The 23,058-nt window shown below is 46.0% G+C and overlaps 1 protein-coding gene across 1 annotated transcript in view; it reads left to right on the top strand.

Annotated features, from left to right (window-relative positions):
- MAP3K12 (mitogen-activated protein kinase kinase kinase 12) overlaps positions 1–23,058 on the top strand; it is a 126,205-nt gene that overhangs the window by 94,276 nt on the left and 8,871 nt on the right. Inside the window, exons 2-10 of the mRNA XM_061621723.1 lie at positions 808–1,306; positions 8,318–8,501; positions 9,847–10,038; positions 11,542–11,700; positions 13,609–13,767; positions 14,904–15,012; positions 17,133–17,242; positions 18,587–18,703; positions 20,006–20,143. Of these exons, the coding sequence (XP_061477707.1) occupies positions 844–1,306; positions 8,318–8,501; positions 9,847–10,038; positions 11,542–11,700; positions 13,609–13,767; positions 14,904–15,012; positions 17,133–17,242; positions 18,587–18,703; positions 20,006–20,143 (1,631 nt within the window). The 5' untranslated portion in view covers positions 808–843. The remainder of the gene's footprint in view (positions 1–807; positions 1,307–8,317; positions 8,502–9,846; positions 10,039–11,541; positions 11,701–13,608; positions 13,768–14,903; positions 15,013–17,132; positions 17,243–18,586; positions 18,704–20,005; positions 20,144–23,058) is intronic.

Below are 23,058 nucleotides of genomic sequence, written 5' to 3'. Positions count from 1 at the left end.
TCTTGGAGTAGACCAATTGAAGTTAATAGCTATGGCTAACTTAGGCTTATTAACTTAGTTGACAACAGCCCTATAGGTACTAGACCTCAACTACACATTATCTGCAAACTCATATAATAACAGTGGTTAATTCTGGTAGCAAAAGGGCTCCTGCTGGAAGGAAGGGCAGGATACAAATTAAATAAATAATTGTAATTATAATAATTTAAGGAGTGGACAATTTTCAGCAGAGAAGCAACAGGAGAGGCATGCTTTACCCTTCTCCGCTTACAATGTTTCCACTGAAACTCTCCCCCCAGCCATTCCCCCCAATGTACCATATATATGTTAATGTTGCAAACATATAGTACATTTGGAACCTTACTGGGGGGAAGGAGAGTCACACAGCAGAAATGTGATGGGTGGGGAAAAGATGCAGCAGTCCTCCCCAATATTTCTTCACTGAAAATTACCCCCTCCCAAAGTTGTTTTTCATGGTATGAAGCAGCCATCGGGGTTTAAATACATGCGTTTGCATGGCGCCTGTAATTTGGCCCTTAGAATGTTCCTTGTTGAAGTTCTGCAGCAGCTGGGAAAGTGATTTCATTGGCTGGGGCCAGGACAGCAAGGCATGGAGGAACTTCTGCAACGGCAGCAACTGGGAGGGATTATTGGATATACACATTACTAACTCTATGACCCAATTCCCTTTTGATATTCTAGCTTTGGATATATAAGTCAGAATGCTGGCCTACAAATCCCACAAACTCTGTAATGGTGTTAGTGATCTTATTCATGGTGCTTTTGCTCTCTTTCTTTCCTCCTTAGGGACTAGCTGCACATTCCCTAAAGCTACACATCATCATGGCATGCCTGCACGAGACCCGCACACCTTCTCCATCCTTCGGCAGTTTCAATACTATCTTGACCGAGAGCTCCCTCCGCAAGTTGGATCCGGATGCCTCGGACTGCACCCCTGAAAAGGACCTGACGCCTACCCAGTGTGTGTTGAGGGATGTGCTGCCTATCGACGGGGGTGGAGGTGGGGGTAACGGACATAGCCCCACTCCCAGTGAAGAAACGCATGACCAGTTTGCCAACAGCGTGCTGCAGCTCCAGGAGAATGAAGCTGGCGGTGGAGGGGGAGGCGGAGCCGGCGCAGGGGCCGGGAATCCTGAGGTGCGACCCACCCGCTACCACGCCGACCAAGTACGGATCCACTGTCAAACAGGGAGTGGCTTCCTGGAAGGGCTGTTTGGTTGTCTGAAGCCTGTCTGGACCATGATTGGCAAAGCGTATTCCACTGAACACAAGCAGCAACAGGAAGGTGAGGAGACGATACACACACACACACACAGTGACAGTGGTAGGCATGAAAGGAATCTAACTCTAATAGGAACAATTTATGGCCGCAGGCTGTGACCAATAAGTGAAAATGACATAGCTCAGTGGTAGAGCACACACTTGGCACGCAAAGGGTTCTGAGTTCAAATCCCTGACATCGTCAAGTAAGCATTTCCAATTCTAGAGAGCCACTATTAGTCAGTGTGGAAAACACTGATCTAGATGGACAAATGACATCATTCAGTGTTTCCCATGTTTAAGGCGAGTTCCTTCATGCAGTTGTGAGGCTAAGAGCTCCTCCAGATACCCTATTTACTGGCAATGTATCCTGATTTACTTACACAAAGCTTCTGCAGAGGTTAGATGATATCTGGCCTTTACCAAGCACTTGTTCTGATTTGTTTGTGGGGCAGTTGTACAACAATGAGCCTTCATCCTGATTTGCTTACAGGGTGTTTACACATCTTCCCTTTAGTCATTCATTCAACCCACACTTTTCCAGTCCCATTTTTCCAAACTGCAAAAAGTCTGGGTTTGGGTTTTTTAAGTGGATTTGTTGCACCAGAGTGACAGAGTACTTTACTGTTGTTGTTATGTGCCTTCAAGTCGATTACGACTTATGGCGACCCCATGAATCAGCGACCTCCAAGAGCATCTGTCATGAACCACCCTGTTCAGATGTTGTAAGTTCAGGTCTGTGGCTTCCTTTATGGAATCAATCCATCTCTTGTTTGGCTTTCCTCTTTTTCTACTCCCTTCTGTTTTTCCCAGCATTATTGTCTTTTCTAGTGAATCAGGTCTTCTCATGATGTGTCCAAAGTATGATAATCTCAGTTTCATCATTTTAGCTTCTAGTGACGGTTCTGGTTTAATTTGTTCTAACACCCAATTATTTGTCTTTTTTGCAGTCCATGGTATGCGCAAAGCTCTCCTCCAGCACCACATTTCAAATGAGTTGATTTTTCTCTTATCTGCTTTTTTCACTGTCCAACTTTCACATCCATACATAGAGATCGGGAATGCCATGGTCTGAATGATCCTGACTTTAGTGTTCAGTGATACATCTTTGCATTTGAGGACCTTTTCTAGTTCTCTCACAGCTGCCCTCCCCAGTCCTAACCTTCTTCTGGTTTCTTGACTATTGTCTCCATTTTGGTTAATGACTGTGCTGAGGTATTGATAATCCTCGACAAGTTCAATGTCCTCATTGTCAACTGTAAAGTTACATAAATCTTCTGTTGTCATTACTTTAGTCTTTTTGACGTTCAGCTGTAGTCCTGCTTTTGTACTTTCCTCTTTAACTTTCATCAGCATTCTTTTCAAATCGTTACTGGTTTCTGCTAATAGTGGTATCGTCTATTATGGTATCGTCTGCATATCTTAAATTATTGGTATTTCTCCTTCCAATTTTCACACCTTCTTCATCTTGGTCCAATCCCACTTTCCGTATGATATGTTCTGTGTACAGATTAAACAAATAGGGTGATAAAATACACCCCTGTCTCACACCGTTTCTGATGGGGAACCAATCGGTTTTTCCATATTCTGTCCTTACTGTAGCCTCTTGTCCAGAGTATAGGTTGGGCATCAGGACAATCAGATGTTGTGGCACCCCCATTTCTTTTAAAGCATTCCATAGTTTTCCATGATCTACACAGTCAAAGGCTTTGCTGTAATCTATAAAGCACAGGGTGATTTTCTTCTGAAATTCCTTGCTCCTTTCCATTATCCAACGTATGTTTGCGATATGATCTCTGGTGCCTCTTCCCTTTCTAAATCCAGCTTGGATGTCTGGCATTTCTCGCTCCATATATGGTAAGAGCCTTTGTTGTAGAATCTTGAGCATTACTTGACTTGCATGGCATATTAAGGCAATAGTTTGATAATTACTGCATTCCCTGGGATCCCCTTTCTTTGGAATTGGGATATATATTGAAAGCTTCCAGTCTGTGGGCCATTGTTTAGTTTTCCATATTTGTTGACAATTTTTTGTCAAAATTTGGACAGATTCAGTCTCAGTAGCTTGTAGCAACTCTACTGGTATGCCATCTGTTCCTGGTGATTTGCTTCTTCCAAGTATTTTAAGAGCAGCTTTCACCTCACATTCTAAAATTTCTGGTTCTTCATCATATGGTTCCTCCATGAATGAATCTGTCATCCTTGCATCTTTTTTATAGAGTTCTTCAGTGTATTGCTTCCATCTTCCTTTTATTTCATCTTGGTCAGTCAGTGTGTTCCCCTGTTGATTATTCCGCATCCCTACTCATGGTTTAAATTTCCCTTTCATTTCTCTAATCTTTTGGAACAGGGCTCTTGTTCTTCCCTTTTTGTTGTCCTCTTCTGTTTCTATGCAGTAACCATTGTAATAGTTTTCTTTGTCTCTGTGTCGCTGTATTGTTGCATTTAGGGTTCTGACCGTGTTTCTATCTCCTTTTGCTTTTGCCTTCCTTCTCTCTTTAACCATTTTAAGAGTTTCTTCAGTCATCCATTGAGGTCTTTCTCTCTTTTTAACTAGAGGTATTGTCTAGTTAATTTTCATTCTTCCCTGATCATGGCTCTGACTTCACTCCATAGTTCTTCTGGTTCTCTGTCAACTAAGTGTAAAGCCTCAAATCTGTTCTTTATTTGATCTTTATATTCTTCTGGGATGTTATTTAAATTGTATTTTGGCATTATGATTGCTTTGTTGTTCCTTTTTAGCTTTACTCTGATTTTCGATACAACCAGTTCATGATCAGTACCACAGTCTGCTCCTGGTCTTCTTTTTGCTGAAAGTATGGAACTTCTCCATCTTCTGTTGCCAATTATATAATCAATTTGATTCCTATATTGGCCATCTGGTGATGTCCCTGTGTACAGTCATCTTTTCGGTTGCTCAAAAAATATGTTGGCAAGAAACAAATTATTGGCTTCACAGAATTCAATAAGTCTTTCTTCTGCTGCATTTCTGTCTCCTAAGCCCCATTTTCCCACAATTCCTAGTTCTTCTCTGTTCCCTGCTTTTGCATCCCAGTTCCCCATGATTATCATCATATCTTGTTTTGGTGTGTGATCAATTTCCTCCTGTACTTCGGCGTAAAATCTCTCAAATTCTGGTTCTTCTGCATTTGACATTAGAGTATAGATTTGGATGGTGGTTATGTTCAGAGCTTGGAACAGATACTTTTTTGAACTACGACTCCCATCAGCCCCAGCCAGCATGGCCACTGGATTGGGCTGGTGGGAGTTGTAGTTCAACAAAGTAACTTTTCCAAGCTCTGGTTATGTTAATAGGTTTCCCGTTTAATCTCATTGATATCACTCGCTCAGACCTTGCGTTGTAGCTCCTAATTGCTTTTGCTACATCACTTCTCGCTATTAAAGCAACCCCATTTCTTCTTGATTTCTCATGTCCTGCATAAAGTATTTTGTAGTTGCCTGATTGAAAATGTCCCATTCCCGTCCATTGTAATTCACTCACGCCAAGTATTGTAATGTTGATGCGTTCCATTTTTTGCTTGACAATTTCTATCTTTCCCTGGTTCATGCTTCTCACATTCCATGTTCCTATTGTGTGCGTTGTACAACTCCGGACTCTCCTTTCACATCTGTGCGCATCAGCCTCTGGGCTTCCTTTCGGCTTTGACCCAGCTGCGTCATTAGTCACAGTGCTACTTGTACTTGTCCTTTCTTCTTCCCCAGTAGCTCGATGAGTGCCTTCTGACCTGGGGGTCTCATCTTCCAGCACTATCTCGTGTTGCATTTTGGATACTCTGTTCATAGGGTTTTCATGGTGAGAGGTATTCAGAGGTGGTTTACCATTGCCTTCCTCTGAGTTTGGATGCGTCTTAGTCTGGTGTCTCAGCTCTGACCATTTTGTCTTGGGTGCCCCTGCTAGGAGTCCAGCCTCTTGGTCTGGATTCCTGATGGCATTGCTCTCAGCTTCTTCAACACTCACAAACCCCCTCACCACATTAAGGTGTGCATCCTAAAGGGGGACAGAGTACTTTAATCCACTTAAAATCTAAAGTTCCAGTATGCACTTGAATCCCTCCCAGAAAATCCTGACAGTTTGGAAGCATCCTAAATCAGATGCAGTAACAGTGGTCAAGTTAGATAGCAATTTGGCCAGATGCTCTTTGCCACAGTTGTTCATTTGCCCTGTGACCTTTCTGGTTCATTGCTGCCCACAAGAACATGGCAGCAATTGATTCTCAAGTGGCATGGGTGCCCAGACATGGCTTTTACCAGATTCACTTGTTATATAACTTGAGATGCAGGCTGCGTCCTGGGGGGAATAGGGGACTGGCCACAGTGACACATTATAGTAGTAAGGGATTACTACAATGGGCTCTACCTGGGGCTGCCTTTGAAACTGCAGCTGATCCAGAATACAATTAGACTCTTAATGGGTGCTAGCCAATGGGATCGCATTGCCTATTTCTTCTGAAAAGATCTGCACTATTTGTCAGTTTGCTTCTTGTCCCAATTCAGAGCCTTTTAACCACTGAAGCCTTAAACTTCTCAGTTAAATAACTACTTAGGCAATGTAAGTTGCTCTAGTTAACCTGTGAATAGCAAGAGTTGCAGGGAGAAGGGAAATTCTCTGGTAGTATCTCCATAGCTATTTTAATATTGATTAGATATGTGCAACTGCCAAGATTAAAAATACTCCAGCCAAAGAGAGGGAGGCCCTCAAAGTGCCAAACCAGCAAACAGCAGAGAGTTGGGAATGAGAATTTTTTATTGCCGCCCAACGCGTTTCGGGTGTTGGCACAGCCCTTTGTCAAGGGCAATCTTGTGCAAGTAACAAGCTGGTATCTCATCAATGTAAATTCTTAAAAGCAGCTGGCTCTTAAAAGTCTTTTAAGAGCCAGGTGCTTTTAAGAATTTAGTTTGTCTGTGCAAGATTAAAAATACCCAGCCCTGTAGTCTTGTTACAAATCCCATCAGGATAATCTCTCTTCCCTCCCCCCGCTGACAGTAATTGGAGTGGGTGTTGCTCATTTTTATAACGCTCATTCTCATTCATTCTCAAACTTTTATTTCCAGGCCTGTTTCCTTAGTGTGAGGAGTGTTGATTGCTAAGCATACAAATAGATGTAAAATGACGGACAGGATTGGATTAATGGCTGCTGAGGTCATACAGTGGTTCCCCCTATATAGGAGCTTAAAAAGCTGCCTTATACTGGGTCAGCCCATAGGTCAGTCTAGCTCTGTACTGGTTGCACTGACTGGCACTGCCTCTCAAGGTTTTCAGTCTGAAAATTCCTGGAGACGCTGGGAATTGAACCTGGGGCCTTCTGTATGCAGACCATGTGCTCTGCCACTCACCTACATCAGGGGAAAGCACTGCTATGGAGCTTACAGAGGGAAGAGGCTTGTGGAGGGATCAGATGAAATGGTACAGATTCCGCAAGCAAAGGAAAGCACTTTTCCCTCCTCAGTTTACTGATTATACCTCTCCTGCCCGGGCCAGCAAAGCAATTCTGGCGGTGAAGGTGGATGGACAGGCTTGCAGAGATGTGGGACATTACAATAAAAGATTTGATTTGCACCCCTCCTAAACCAAAACTTGCTGTGGAGTGGATTCGGAGTGGCAAATCCAAATGACAAAACATTCCAGCATCATCCTAACAGCAACATCACATCAAATCATACTCATAACAAAAGCAGTCACTATCATAGATTAAAAACTAATCCTGAAAGGCCTTCCAGGGTTAAAGGTCTTCCTTGCCTTTTGCACTGGGGTGAACCTGGAGGCTATTTCAGAGGCATACTGGTACAGGCCGATAGTAAATAGCAGTGGAGATGCTCTCCCCGGTTAGAGCACCGCGTTGTACAGTTGTGGCTTCCACTCTTAATGCAGCATTGTAAGCTGGCAACCCTAAGAGGACCAAAAGGACTAAAAAGCAGGGGGGAGGGGCTGACTTCCAAGTATTGATGTGAAGTAACCAGCCAATTCTTTGGCTGCAGATCTTCTGGCTTGAGTGTTATTTTATTGCTTCTTCATGCGTATTCTGGAACAGCAAAGGACCACCTCCTATTCTTGCTCTTGACAGTGTTTTGCAGGATGCACATGCATTTCTTAGGCCCTCTCCCAAACCATGATTTCACACCACCCAAGTGAGTGTGGCCCATACCTTTTATTGGGGGGGGGCACTGTTCATGTATGAGGGACCAGTTTGTCTGCAGCCATTTTCGTTCAGTGGTAATCCTCTGATACAAATAGCACAGCCGGTTTCAGCAGTCACAGCTGGATGCTCTTTCCATCTTTCCTTCTTTGAAAACACAGGAAGATGGATCAGGACAATTTTCAAGCTTGAAATGTAGAATTAAGTCCCAAACTTCTTCCATCCTTTCCTTCAGGTCTTTTTCTTTAATGATCCCCTAGCCATATTGGAACTGCTTTTCTGTGGTCAGCTAATAGGTGGCTGAGATTTAAATGACCCTACAATGTGGACAGGGGGCAATTGCATGGGCTTCACCTCTCAAGCTTGGAAATAATTCTCTCTCTCTCTCTCTCTCTCTCTCTCTCTCTCTCACACACACACACACACACACACACACACACACACACACACACACACACACACACACACACACACACACACACACACTCACTCACTCACTCACTCACTCACTCACTCACTCACTCACTCACTCACTCACTCACTCACTCACTCACTCACTCACTCACTCACAGAGCTTCTGAGATTTCACTATGCATTGGCCTCACACTTTTGCACAGCCATAAGGGCTAGAAACTTGGTGTGTGGATTTTAATTCCAGAGCTGAGTTTCTCAGAATGCTAAATACAGTGTCCTCGCAAAGCTTGTGCTCGCCTTTGTAATACTCGCTGCTTTCATTATTTCTCAGTGAGTGTTATGTCTCCCAGACCCTGTGATATTTGGGGAAGGAGTGACTCACTTCCATGCTGGTAGAGAGTCTGCTTTCCTCCTTCTCCTTCCCTTGAATGGCTCTTGACGGCAACCTTCTCTCCCTACCAATGCAGACCCATGGGAGGTGCCCTTTGAAGAGATCATGGACTTGCAGTGGGTGGGCAGTGGGGCCCAAGGCGCTGTCTTCCTGGGACGCTTCCATGGGGAGGAGGTCGCTGTCAAGAAGGTGCGAGACCTCAAGGAGACGGACATCAAGCACCTGCGGAAGCTGAAGCACCCCAACATCATCACCTTCAAGTGAGTGTGGGGCAGGGTGACAGGACGCCTTGCAGAGTGACCTGTCGGCTCTTCCTCCTTCTGGTGGGTTGTTCAGTTGGGCACCTGTGTTTGGCAATCACCATCTTTCTCATGGCAGCATATAACCAATATTGTGCTTGGTGCTGCCTTCTCCATTGTAACTCACTGGTAGAGTGTGCAAGAGGTCCCAGGTTCAATCCCTGGCATCTCCAGGTAGGGCTGGGAGAGACTCCCTGTCTGAAACCCTGGAGAGCCACTGCCAGCCAGTGTAGACAGCACTGAGCTAGATGGACCAATGGGTCTGACTCAGTATAAGGCAGCTTCCTGTTTTTCCATGCTCTCCAGATGATGTTGGACTACACATCCCATCAGCCCCAGCCAGCATAGCCAGTGGTCAAGGATGATGGGAGCTGTATTCAGCAACATCTGGAGGGCACCAGTTTGTGAAATGTTGGCTCAGTTGTGTACGGAAGTGGGGGTGGGAACCAGCTCCTGCAAATACTGTCTTGGTCTTATAGCTGTGTCTTGTATCCTTTGGCCCATTTAGCAGTGCTCCTTTCCCATTTCTGACCATGCTTTGCCTTCAAAGAAACAGATATGAAGTCATATTATATAAGGGAAGTATTGTTTGTCCTACAAATAGCAAACTCAGTTATCTGAGCGTAGATCTTGATGTAGCCAAAACTGCAACCATCCACACTCAAGAAGGAGGTAACAATAGATTCAGGAAAGCCCCAAGGTTGGCATGAGTACGGGGGGGGTATTAGGCGGGAAAGCTCTAAGTGCGGGGAGGAAACCTAAAATAGCCCAATGAGAACTAAGCAGGTTCCGTGGCCACGGAATGCTGGCTGGCCGACTACTTTTGGGGGAAGATGGGGACAACAGCAACAACAAAACCACACACACGCACACACAATGCAGCAGCCCTTGCCCCCCCCTGCCACCACCGCCGCTGCCCCAACCAATGGATCAGGCCACAGATTGTGCTTCCCTTCAGCTCTGCAGTCCCAGGGCAACTGGCAGAGTGGGGCAGAGGATCCTTCCTATAGCCTCCTGCACAAAGATAAGAGTCACATTCATTTGCCTCTGAGCATGCCCACTCTTGCATCTGGCCCTGCCCACCACTGGCATGTGGCCCCGAAGAGGTTGTCCACAAGGGAATGCAGCCCTTGGACTGCAAAAGCTTCCCCACTCCCTTTTTAAAGCTTACCGCTTTTGGCCGCGTTTCTGTATCACTGCTAAACTCCGTGCCAATGCTGCTTACCTGAGCATGCCCACTCACTTTCCCCACCGCGCGTGTTCTGGCCATTGTCTCATGTGTCTCGTGCTGTTTCCTTCATCGTAGGGGCGTGTGTACCCAGGCTCCCTGCTACTGCATCATCATGGAATTCTGTGCCCAGGGCCAGCTGTATGAAGTGTTGCGTGCCGGGCGTAAGGTCACCCCCTCGCTGTTAGTCGACTGGTCCATGGGCATCGCTGGCGGCATGAATTATTTGCATCTGCATAAGATCATCCACCGTGACCTCAAGTCGCCCAAGTAAGAAGTGTGAGAGCACCAGGGATCAAACGTGGGGGGAGGAAGAAGAGAAGGTGAAGAGAGCTGGCTGAGGGTTAGTGGGGGACAGTGAACCCCAAATGGGATTGGGGCACAGGGCCAGGCTACTCTCCCTCCCTCTGTTTAAAACTCACCACTGCTTTCGAAGTTCCAGTCAGGCTAGGAGTCTCAAAATGGCACAGTTGCAAGGGGGAGTATGTACTCTGCCACCCTGCCAAATTGCCAGCAAAGGAATCCAGATTCTCTGTCTAGAGCAGAGGAGAGGAACCTGTGGCCTTCTAGCTGTTGTTAGACTCCAGCTCCCATCAGCTCCAGGCAGCATGGTCAATAGGGATTATGGGAGTTGTAGTCCAACAACATCTGCAGAGCTTGGAAAAGTTACTTTTTTGAACTACAACATGGCCACTGGATTAGGCTGATGGGAGCTGTAGTTCAAAAAAGTAACTTTTCCAAGCTCTGGGAAGGCCATAGGTTCACTACTCCTGGTCCACATTTTTTTTATCTGCACAAATTAGACAAATCAAGCAATCTGTGTCAAATGTCTGAATCCACCCACCCCAGCCACCCAGACTCCGTGCAGAACACTTTCCAGCACCATTCATGAGGATCATCATAATTATTAGCTCCATTGATATGTATGGTGCCTTCACAGAATTTCAGAAGCCAAAAGGAAAAAAATTGACAGGTCCCTGCCCCCAAGGAGCTTTCAATCTAAAAGAGAAGTTAGGGAATACAGCAGACAGGGAAAGACAAGTCTGTCAATGAATGTGAGCGAACGCACTCAGACCGTTAAGCTTGGTTACTGTAGATGCTAAACGTACATGCCCAACTGAAAGCCCTGGGCATGTATGTACTGTCAGTCAAAAAGCAGGATGGGATAGGCAGAGTGCTGAGTGTTATATATGTTCCATAGATGAAGGTATTACTCCGTGTCCCAGCTGAGTAGAGTAACAAGAGAGCTTCATAGGGGAGCTTGGAACGCCCTAAAATGCCTTCAGAAGATGGGCCCAACACTTTAAAAACTAAAAAAAACCCTACCTTTGCTTGCACACCAGCCGGGTACACTGCAAAACACTGTGGTGGTAAGACCCCAGCTAGTGGCCATCCTAGTTTACCCAGAGGCATCTGTGCATACCAATCCGCATGTGCCAATTTGTACCATGGGCCTGTGTCCCTGCGTCCTTTAGCTAACTTGCAACGCACCCTCCCTAGGGAGCAAAGAAAGGGAGAAGAGAGGCGCCTTGTTCTGTGGGTGTCTCACCCTGTCCTTCAGCAGCGTGTGTTGCTCTCCTTGCTGATATGGCGCAGCATAACTCCAAAGTGCTTTTCCCGTAATTGAAAAGGAGGTTATTCTCTTATGCTGCTCCCCCTGCTGACTACTGAGAGCATTGCTTCTCTTTCCAATTTCCCCCTCCCCTCCTTGGGCATGGGCACTGAGGGGAAAGAGGACTGCGCCACATGCTTCTTCTCTGCTCAATTCCCTAGCATGCTGATCACTTACGATGATGTGGTGAAGATCTCTGACTTTGGTACCTCCAAAGAGCTCAGTGACAAGAGCACCAAGATGTCTTTCGCCGGCACTGTGGCCTGGATGGCGCCGGAAGTCATTCGGAACGAGCCTGTCTCTGAGAAGGTTGACATCTGGTGAGGAGGGGAACGTGCCCAGAAGAGGCTTAGTGAGAGAGCAAGGGGAGGGTGGGGGGCAGAGCATTGGGATTAAGACTGGATAGTGCACAGGCACACACACACACACTCACAAACATATTGATACGTGAAGCCCATCATCATGGGATAGGGACACTGTTCAGTGATCCCCAGTCCACTGCAATAGGACTGGGAGAAACCCAGGTTCAAATCCCCACTCATCCATCAAGCTCATTGGTGACCTTGGGCCAGTTACTACCTCTCGGCCTAACCTACTTCACAGGGTCGTTGTGAAGATAAAAATATGGAGGTGTGGAGGAGGGGAACCATGTACTCTAGCTTGAGCGCCTTTGAGGAAAGGTGGGATATAAATGTAATTTATTTAATTAATTAACTGCCACACCATTAAAATTCAATGCATAGAATCAAATACAATAAAGGCCGAGGGGGACAATTAAGCAGAATTGTTTCCAACAGCAGACCAAGAGGATTTAAAATCCAGGTCACACCCCAAGCGCCAACATAAAGAGAAAGGTTTTCACTTCTCTCCTGAAACCATAGAAGGATGGACCTTGGTGGGCCTCACTCATGAGAGAGTTCCATAGGGTAGGATTCATGACAGGGCAGGATCTAGAACAGAGACAGGGAACCTTCAGATGTTGCTGGACCACAACTTCCATAATCTCTGACTATCGGCCATCTGTCCATCAACCCAAAACCCTGATAAGCTGAGATGGAGAGCTGAGCTTCTCCTTCAGGTCTCAGAGTGTGTTCATGCTGCATATTCGCAAAGACACCTCAAGACATTCTTATTCCAGTGTACCCCCTTTATATATATATATATTGTATTTACATGACATTTGCATACTCCCTTTCTGCCAGTGCACTCCAGGCAGTTTCAAAAACAATGGTCTACAGTTTAGCAGACAAGATTCAAAAGATAAAAGCAAGAGGGAAGGGAAGAGGGAGAATAAGCACGCTTGGGTACCACAGACTGCCTGAGACAGTTCAGGGAATAGAGGAGTCAAATGGCAGTTGGACCTGACCAGCCAGGCTGTCTGGCCTCTACCTCTCAAGCAGCCTGGTGGAATAACAGCCACTTACAGAAACCAAAATACCACATCTCACCCTTTCAGAGGGCTTTCGAAGAAAGATTCACCACACAAAATCATGGTGAAACATTGTTTCTTAATGAATCTGCATATTAACTTTTTTATCTATAGTTTATTAGTTTTCACATTATTACAATACAACTCTCTCTTATTTCCTCACCGCCCTCACTCCCAGCTCTCCTCAATCCCTCTGCCCCTGTGCCTTTTTGTTTTTTTAGTTACAGCATTTTCATTTCTGATGTTCAGTTGTTATGTAGTGTTCCGGCACACATGCTCAGATAAGGGTTAGGATAAATGAGCATCAATGCTGTCTTGGGGTCCCAGGTTTAATAAGCATTAAGTTGAAGTTTCCATCGCTACATTGTTCCTCCCACTTCTTCTGGTTGTGGGTATTACTCAGCGGAGAGTTCCAGAAATGTGCTCCAAATCTCTTGGATGCTTGACTTTTGATGTAGTTTATGGAGCAGAATTTCCCCATGGGCTGCTAATTGCAGGAGATATTTTGTCCATTTGTCCCCATGCTTGGTGTGGCCTGGAATCTCCAGTGTTGGAGAATCATTTGTTTTGCTGTTAGCATGGCTCTAGTTTTTATTTGTTTGTTTATTTTTGTAAGCTGCACTGTGTCCTTTTTGCAAAAGAGCAGGATATAAATCCTAAATGACTTTACCACACAAAATTAGGTTGGGAGAGAGAGGAATACAGAGAAAAGGGTGAAAGAGGAAGCCGAATGGAGATGGTTGTTAACAGGCCGAATGAATCCTTTTCATCTGGTTGACATCTAATTTCCCCACAATAGGTCCTTTGGAGTTGTTCTCTGGGAGTTGCTGACAGGAGAAATCCCTTACAAGGATGTGGATTCCTCAGCCATCATCTGGGGCGTGGGCAGTAACAGCCTCCACCTGCCTGTGCCCACCAGTTGCCCTGATGGTTTCAAGATCCTGTTAAGACAGTGCTGGTGAGTCCATCAACTGCAAAAACCTTTCTCTGCATCTCTGGTGAGACCCTGGAACCCAGATGTGCAGCTTCCCCCACCCACCCAGGTTCACCCAGGTTTTTAAAGAAAACTTTAGCCTTGCTCACAAGCACTGCCTCTGAAAGTGCCACTGAAGGCATGTGTGTGTGGTCGTGCTCCACAGGTTAACACTTACACAGTATCATGTTTGCAGCACAGGATCTTGTTTGCGAGCATTTGCCAGTGTGTCATTCCAGTCATGCGGGAAGGTTTCCATGCCACTACCAGCTGTCACCAGAACCGTGTGGAACACACTGCACGCAAGCAGAACGACATCTGATGCAGAGGTGACAGAGAGGATTGGGGGAGAATCTTCCTCCTTATTTATTTACCTCAGATATGCAGAGATCAGAACAATGTTTCTGAAGCCATTTTTTTTTTAAAAAGAAAAGAAATAGGCCCCTATTCCGGTGATGAGAACCCGGAAATGACCGGTGCAGCGCCCTCTTTTGCAATAGCTGCAGCAAACCGTAGGGCAAAGTTGTCAAACAGAGCTGAAATAAGCAGTAATTGAAACACGTCTTCGTCACTTCACCCTGTGGACTGCTGCTGCAGGACACGGCTTCATAGTGAGTCAGAGGCCATTGGTCCATCTAGCTCAATGTTGTCTGTGCTGCCTGGCAGCCCCTCTCCGAAGTTTTAGGCAGGTTTTCATCCCTGCCCTAGTGGAGAAACCAGGGATTGAACCCTTCTGTAGCTCACTGGCAGAGCATCTGCGTTCCATGCAGAAGGTCCCAGCTTCAATCCTCAGCATCTCCAGGTAGGGTTGGGAGAGACTCCCTGCCTGAAACCCTAGCAAGCTGCTGCCGGTCAGTGTAGACAATACTGAGCTAGATATGCCAATGGTCCGACTCAATATAAGGCAGCTTCCTCTATTCTGCATGCAGAACAGATGCTCTACCACTGGACTACGGTTCTGTTGACGGATGCCTTCCATCAGCAGAGGGGCACGCAACTCCCAGTTACCATCAAATAAAACTCAGTGCTTGGCCTGAGGCCCAGGTGGAGGCTCAGTGTTAGCCCTGTTCTGAATCAACCACGTTCACATCAACACCACCAGTTTGTCTTCCTATATCCAGGAATAGCAAGCCCCGGAACCGTCCATCCTTCCGTCAGATCCTGCTGCACCTTGACATTGCATCCGCTGACGTGCTGTCTACGCCGCAAGAGACCTACTTCAAATCTCAGGTGGGTTTCCTTGGGCTGATACCACCTCCCAACACCTCCTCGGGGTTACCATTTCCTCCTCTGCCCTTTGTGATCGCTTCCCCTCCATTTTTCTCCGTATGGTTTTGTGCCGAACTTGCTTCCTCTTTTTCTCTGTTGATTGACTGACTGTTGTTGTTTTTAACAAAATTGATGTTCCACTTGATTGCAAAAAACCTCTAAGCGGTTTGGTCTGTGCGTTTTACTTATTTACTATAGTTATAGTCCACCTTTCCTCTAAAGACTCAGGGGGGTGTACAGGATTCCTCCCCCCGCTCCATTTTATCCTCACATCAACCTTGTGAGGCAAGATAGATATAGGCTTAGGTATACAATGACTGGCTGAGTTGGGATTAGAACCCAGGTCTCCCTCGTCTTAATCCAACACTGTAACCATTACACCACATTGGCTCTCATATATTAAGGTTGCATGGAATAGAAAAAACCTGATGAGGCACCGTATCACCGCTAACTTTCAGTATATCAGGCAGCAGGACCATCAGACAATATGCTCTAGGGCCGTCGGCTGACCTAGCATCACAAATGCATTGCAGCCCAGTGGTAGAGCCTTGCATGCAGAAGGTTCCAAGTTCAATCCCTGGCTTCTCCAGGTAAAGCTAGGCGAGGATCCTGTCTGAAATCCTGGAGCGTCTCTGCCAGTCAGTGTAGACAGTACTGAGCCAGTTGGTCTGACTCAGTATACAGCAGCTTCCTGTGTTTCCCTCCACAATGCATCCGGAAGCAACCTACCCCACAAGGTAGCATCGTGTCAAACGTGATGTTATGGGAGAACTTGGTTGGGCTATGTGGCCACCAACTGCAGCTCCTCCTGGTCATTTCAAGCAGCTGGGGAAATTTTATTTAGCAAAGGAAGGTTTAAGGAAGCTGTTGCTGCTGTCATGTTTACTGATAGGCACACACACACACACGCGTTGACATTTTAAAACTGTTGCTGGTTTATAAAAACAAAACAAAAAGACTGTCATTGACAACACTCTCCTTTTTTGGGCTGATATATGGGGCTGCAAAAATAAGACAGCTATTTGCCCCACGCTTACGGAAGCCCCCTGTGTGGAAACCCTCTTTGCAGTGCCAGCCGGACCTTCTTTACTCAAAAGTAAGGATCCCTGCATCCTGGTGGAGTTCTTTTGCGGGTGCGTTCTGCAACATCTCATTGATGAGTACGTTAGTGGTAGATTTATACGAGGACCATCCACACGTCATTCCACTTTCTTTGTTCTTCTGCGATGCTTCCCAATTTTTGCATTATTGCCACCTGGAAGGGCACTCTTGAAAGTTGTGGGCCATACACCTACTGGAAACAAAGCAGTACGTCCGCCGGAAACGTTTGCAGACACAAACAGTATTGTTAGCAGCATCAAATATAACAGCCCTGATAGGATCATGAGCATAAATCATCATGAATGCACAATAAAAAGGATGTCTGGCGGGGCCCATAGTCCTATGGAGCTGAATGGAGCTTTCTTGCTCGTAAATGTGCTTAGGATGCCCAGCTACTGCATTAAGGGCAGCAGTGAAGAGTTGCCATTGCCCATAGGGTTTGTTTATTTCTCCCATCATGGACCTCAAGGTGGCATACGTGGGGTTCCCAAGTGGTCTCCTTTCCAGACAGCGATCAGATCCAGACTTGCGTAGCCTTAGCAAGGCAGCTGCATTGTGTACCCTCAGACCATACCTTTTGGGTCCTGCTGTTATCTCTGGTCAACGTGGTTTTGCAGGTTTTCAGGGTGCTACAAACTCTACCCTGAAAACAGCAAAGGCAGCCCACCATGAGCATGACCGGCAGTGCTGCTATAGCTGTTCACATATTCTGCTGGGATTTCCTCCTGTATCCGTGGATGGGAGACAGGGGTGCACACGACAGGGTCGCCCTGTTGAACATGAGTTCAAGCCTCCTGCAGGGAGCTTAGCGGTGTGACATGCACAGGGTCCTGGGGCTGGGGCTTGCATGTGCCCCTGTCTTCCTTCCATGGAGGCTTTTGAACACTGTCAGATAACCCAAGTGGTATTGTTTCTTCTTTTCAGTTGTGTATGTTCAGGATCCAGGGGGAAAGCTTATGCATCTCTCTTCTTTCCTGCAGGCTGAATGGAGAGAGGAGGTGAAGCTGCATTTTGAAAAGATCAAATCAGAGGGGACGTGTCTGCACCGCCTGGAAGAGGAGCTGATCCACCGGCGACGAGAAGAGCTGAGGTAAGGGGATGGATGTAGGAGTACAAATTATGCCGTTGAAAATATTCCCCCCATTTTGCTAGCAATAAATGCTTTTAATAGCATTGAGTATGTTCTGTACATCCACTCATTAGCAGTTAGCATAGTGAGGTATCACCCCTCGCCTGATTCTAGTCAGTTGCATTGTTGCTACTCCTTACTGTGGGTTAGAGCAGGGGGAGGAGAGAGAGACAAGGTCTGCATGGTGTCAAGTCGCTGGCAGGAGCACCAAATCACACCGCACCAACCTTACTGCCTCCCTGCCCCCCAGGAAACAGCAGCAACTTCACCAAGCAGTTTAGGTGAGCAGCAGTGCCCTACATGCCCTGCCACGCTGTCCACTACTGCATCCACTGTCACTGACATGAAGAATGTCATCATTTTCCCGCTGCCCCAAAAAGCAAGTTTCTATCCCTCATGATGACAAATACAATGTCAGTTTCTCCATACCCCTCCCTTCATTCCCCTGTCACTCCCTTTATTTAAGTAAAAATTAATTATTTAAAAACTGCAGTCATGGAAAAAGAATTACTGATGGGAAACAACGCATGGAAGTGTACAGAGCTGCATAGTTGATAGCAGAATTTGGAACTGAATCTAGATAATACATGAAAATGGAAATGGGCTGCCTTCAAGTCAGTCCCGACTTATGGCTACCCTATGAATAGGGTTTTCGTGGTAAGCGGCACTCAGAGGGGGTTTACCATTGCCTCCCTCAGATAATACATACAGTTAATGATATCTTCATGCATTTTGGTGTGAATTCTTATATGTGCACTTATTTAAAATTTAACTCTGCTCCTATATTGAAAATTCAAAGTGCCTGGCTTACCATTAAAAAATAATAATTAAAACGATAGCAGACAGGTGGTCAAGCCTTTGAAGTTCATAATTACCAAGCTTGTGATATGACCTCACCCGGCTCTTCATGCTCAGCTGCCTTCCAAAAGGAGTGTCCTGTCCCTGAGAGCTCTTCTTTGGCTTGGATTAAAACTGAGCTTGAGTGCAGAGAACTCCCCAATGGTGCTTGGGACCCTGGGATATGTAGTTTTCAGAGGACACTTCAATATGGCTACTAGGCGCCTTCGACCTGACGCATCCCAGGGCTATTTATGCCACGGAGTTGGGGAGGCACTCAAGACACTGCTGATGTGAATGGGAGCACAGCAGCATGTGCATTTCAGAACTGGGCTTTTGTGGGGAGGTGGAGGGAATGAGCAATTTTCTGTAAGCAATAGCCCCTCTGTCATGGAGAGAGGGCATGTTCCCGAGGCCTGCCTTACTAGGGTGATTGACAGCTTCTTTCCCTTCCCTCTCCATCCACAGGCATGCTTTGGACATCCGGGAGCACTATGAGCGCAAGCTGGAGCGGGCCAACAACCTGTACATGGAGCTCAACTCCCTCATGCTGCAGCTGGAGCTCAAGGAGAAAGAGCTGCTCCGGTGAGCGGATGGGAACTCCCAGCAGTCCCTTGCAAAGCAGGGCAGGGGGGACCGCTGGCCCTCCAGATGTTGTTAGAACTCCAGCTCCCATCAGCCCCCAGGCAGCATGCCCAGCGGCCAAGGGATTATGGGAGCTGTCTACATTGACTGGTAGCAGACTTCCAGGTTTCAGAGGTCTTTCCTAGTCCTACTTAGAGATCCCAGAGGTTGAACCGGGGATCTTTTGCAACATGCGCTGTACCACTGAGACGCAGCCCCTTGCCCGGAGAAATGGGGAATGAGCCTGGTACAGTTGCCTCGTGAGATGGCCATGGCACTTGCAACATCTGTTCCTAACCTCTCAGTGGCAATCTTGCCCCCTTGCTGTGCCAGGGAACTTGGACTACGTACCAGGAAGGGTGGCAGCAGTGTCAAACTGTGGGTCTGAGAGACATCTGACCACCACCCTGGTTGACTTCCAAGCCCATTGGGCTTTTGCAATTATACCCTTCGAGTCTCCAACAGCCCTGTGATTCTCTGGCAGGAATCAGGATACACAGTATCATTTGCGGCCATAGAAGAGGAGGGAATAGGTGCAAGGCAGGGCAGACCCAATGGAGAAGGTCCGTAGCTCAGGGGTAGAGCATCCGCCTGGCATGCAGAAGGTCCCAGGTTCAATCCCCAATATCTCCCGGCAGAGGGCTGGAAGAGACCCCTAGAGAGCTGCTGCCAGTCAGTGTAGACATGTCTGAGCTGGAGGGACCAATGCCCTGACTCTGTATGAGTCAGTGTCCTGACAGCATTCCTAAGCCACTTTGGGGAGAAGACTCCACACTTCAACACAGGAACTGGGGTGCTCGTATAGTATTTTTCTCCTATAATCCCTAGCATTTTCTTTTATAATCCTTCTAAGGTGAAGGACAACTGTGTAAATGAATGAACATATATGTGCCCCTTTACATATTGTGAAGCCGAGCTGCAAGTGTAAGCCCAGCACTTCAGTGACTGGTGGGACATCTCTCTTTGCTCTTTGAAAACAGAGCAATGCCGGGGGCTGACCTTTACACCGCCAGACAATCCTGGGCAGTGCTCTGGAGCGGCACTCTGCAGTGCCCTCTGTGTAGACTTGGATTATGTCATGCATGGGTGTGTTTAGCTGGGGCACCGTCGCTTATTCCCTTTGGTTTGTTTCAATTTTATGACTATTTATCATGTTTCTTGTTTGCCTTCCTCCCCCGAAAGGATCCACGTCACCCGAGAGGCTGGTGGCTGTGTAGTGAGTCTGTCCTCATATGTTCTCAATCTTCCCATCCCCAACCACAGGCGGGAGCAGGCCTTGGAGAAGAAGTACCCAGGGCTCTTCAAGCACCATCCATCACGCAGCCTCCTGCACGGCAACACCGTGGAAAAGCTGATCAAGAAGAGGAACGTGCCTCAGAAGCTCTCTCCGCATAGCAAGAGGTGAGGAGCGGCTGAGAAAAGGCGCATGAAGGAGAGCGGGATGGAAGGAGAGCGTCCTTCGCACGCAGCAACAGCAGCAGCAGGGAATAGTTGTGTGGGCTAGTGCACTGTTCTTCAACCTTGGCTCCCCAGATATTGTCAGACTTCAACTCCCACCAACTCCAGCCAGCATAGCCAATGGCCAGGGGATGATAGGAGTTGTAGTCCAACAACAGCTAGGGACCCAAGGTTGAAGACAAGTGACTAGTCAGGACACTGCCTATAGTATGAATAAGTGAGAGTGTAGATGTAGGGTACAATTTAGAACTCAGCTTCCTGAGAATCTCACCCACCTTCCTTCTTTTTTTAAACTAAGTTTCTAGCCCTTGTTGTTATGAAGATGTGTTTGAAAGTGTGTAGGCAATGCCTGGTGAAATCTCAGAAGTCAGAGGGGGTGTTGAATATTTGCTGTGATTGTGGTTTCCATTGCATAGCACCTGGCTCCCTTCCCATGCATAGCAAAGCTGAAAAACATTACGCACAGTATTTAAGAATAAATTAGGCAAAATTAGGCAAATTTGTTTATTTTACATAATTTATATGGCTTGCAGAATTCAGCTTTTCTGGGTGCAGAATTTAGATTTCCTGGGCATAGAATCTATGCCCATTGGACTATCTGTCTATACACATAAATATGTTAGTATAGCATACATACAAGGGCATTTAAGTTTTTCCAGCAAAATCTCCTAAAATGCAGGACTTACAAAATAAGACCCAATGTGAGGGACATTGTCATCAGCTGAACAGGGCTTTTTGCAATGTCAGATGCATACAATACACAGATCTCGAAACGTGGTATTTGGCATCTGGTGGAGAATCTAGAAACCTGAGAATCCTAACTTTTTGTTGTTTATTTAAGCAACACTTTCTAGTCTTCATGATTTCAAAATCAGCATAAAAATAAATGGTCAATATTGGTAGAATCTCAAAAGTCAAAGAAAGGCAGGAAATAATTGCCAGTGATCAGGAATAGGGCCAACGCTCTACATCTCTCCTCATGTTTTTACTAGGGTGCAAATATGCTTATGGGTCTGGGTGGTTTTGTTTTTTTGTTTTTGCATAATTTGTTCATGTTATGGAATTTTGTTGCAAAATTTGGAGTGGGAAAACTGTTATAGTGGACATAACAGCCTGTCCTGCAGCGCTAGAAACCGGCTCAAACTAAAAAAAAGTAGACATGTAGTATTAACACAGAGATGGAAAGCGGAAGTTCCACAGGTCTCCTGCCTGGACAGGCCGAGTGGAGTACATATTGCATGGTCCAAACTATCCTTTCCAATGTGGCACTTTTCTATGTACTGGCGGGGAGGGCGGAGGGGAGCGTGCAAACCACCTGCGGTCCAAAATGGTACAGCTGAGCAAAAGCTTGTACCGTGGGATCTTGTAAATGGTGCAGCTCAGCTCTTACAGTTTTCTGGAAAGAGAGGACCGAGCAGTGGACAGGCAGGAGCTAAAGTGGAGGACTCTGCCAGGGGTTTTAACGCCATTCTGTTTCCTTTGGTTTAGCCCAACCTAAACTCCTACAGGAAGAAACAGGAGGAGATAGTCCTTCTGGGGCAGCAGTGTCCGACTGTTGTTCAGACTTGCCAAAATTGTGGCGAATGTGTTAACATTTTCACCACATGACAAAAAAAAATGTATTGTGTTTCTGAGGACAGAAAAATGTCACAATAATATATTATTTATTGATAGAATTAATGAGAAATCTGACCTGTCTTTTCATTTCAGTAGTGCAGGGAAATCAGGCATAATGTATGTTAGACTACATCTCAGCTCCACCTCCACATTTTTGCCAATATCCATGACCTATATTTTGATTTCACCATTTTAACCAAGAGAAGGTTGATTTTGCAGGGCCACATTGAACCAAATTTTTTTTGAATAGCTATTTAGAACCGCAAACTCGTTACAATATGAGTCCGCATTGTAACAATTGAATCATCTTTCAAATGTTGAGTGCTTTGAAGTAAAATGACATGCATCTTGAGATAGCTGAGAATTGTAGATGTTAAAGTGAAATGGATCTTGCATGAATTCAACAACAATTATATACTTTTCAAAATCAGAAAAGCAATTAGGACCAGTAATGCAGTGGCAAATTCAGAAGTGCAGGATCCCTTCCTGACAGTCACAGCCACATAGCCATCCCTCCTTTTTTTCTTTTGTTGCTGGTTTGAGAATGAGATCCTTGTTAACGCCTTCTCCCACAACAACAGACATCCCTAGGAGCCCAACAGCATGAAAGGGGACAGTGTTAGCTACTGAAAAGAGTCTTCTCAGTGGCTGACTCATTTCCTTACACTCTGTCTCCAATCAGCAGAAAAAGACAAATGTTAGAAGACTCTTCTCATAATAATAATAATAATAATTTAATTTTTTTATTATTATTATTTCATGCCGATTGGCTTGTAGGATGCTGGAGACATAGGGACCCAGCTGGGACCCGGCTCCCCAAAAAGTAAGGGCTCTAAGACCTCTCAAGACCCCAGATGACTACACCAGATTAGGACTCAAGGACAAATCTGTGGTTGTTGAGGACAGAGGGTAGACACTTTTTTGAACTGGTGCATGTGTAAAAAAAATTTATTTTAAAATATTATTGTAAAAATAGGTGGTAGAAGTAAAGCACCACTTTGTCACAGTTCAATAGCCATTTTGCTACATGGGGCAGTGGCAACTGTGTTGGACACTAAGGCTCTAGGTACTCGGAAAGATATCACACCAGTGCTAAGGAATCTGCAGTGGCTGCCTATTAAGCACAAAACCAGATTTAAGAACCTGTTACTTACATGCAAAGCCATAAACAACTCGGAACCTGAGAGACCGTCACCTCTTTCACTGCCCGGTAAATATATTAAGATCAACAAATGGAACCT

The sequence above is a fragment of the Rhineura floridana genome, chromosome 3 (assembly GCF_030035675.1).
Source record: "Rhineura floridana isolate rRhiFlo1 chromosome 3, rRhiFlo1.hap2, whole genome shotgun sequence".
Lineage (NCBI taxonomy): Eukaryota > Metazoa > Chordata > Lepidosauria > Squamata > Rhineuridae > Rhineura > Rhineura floridana.
Note: the sequence above shows the minus strand (reverse complement) of the source record. Positions and strands in the feature narration are given on the sequence as shown.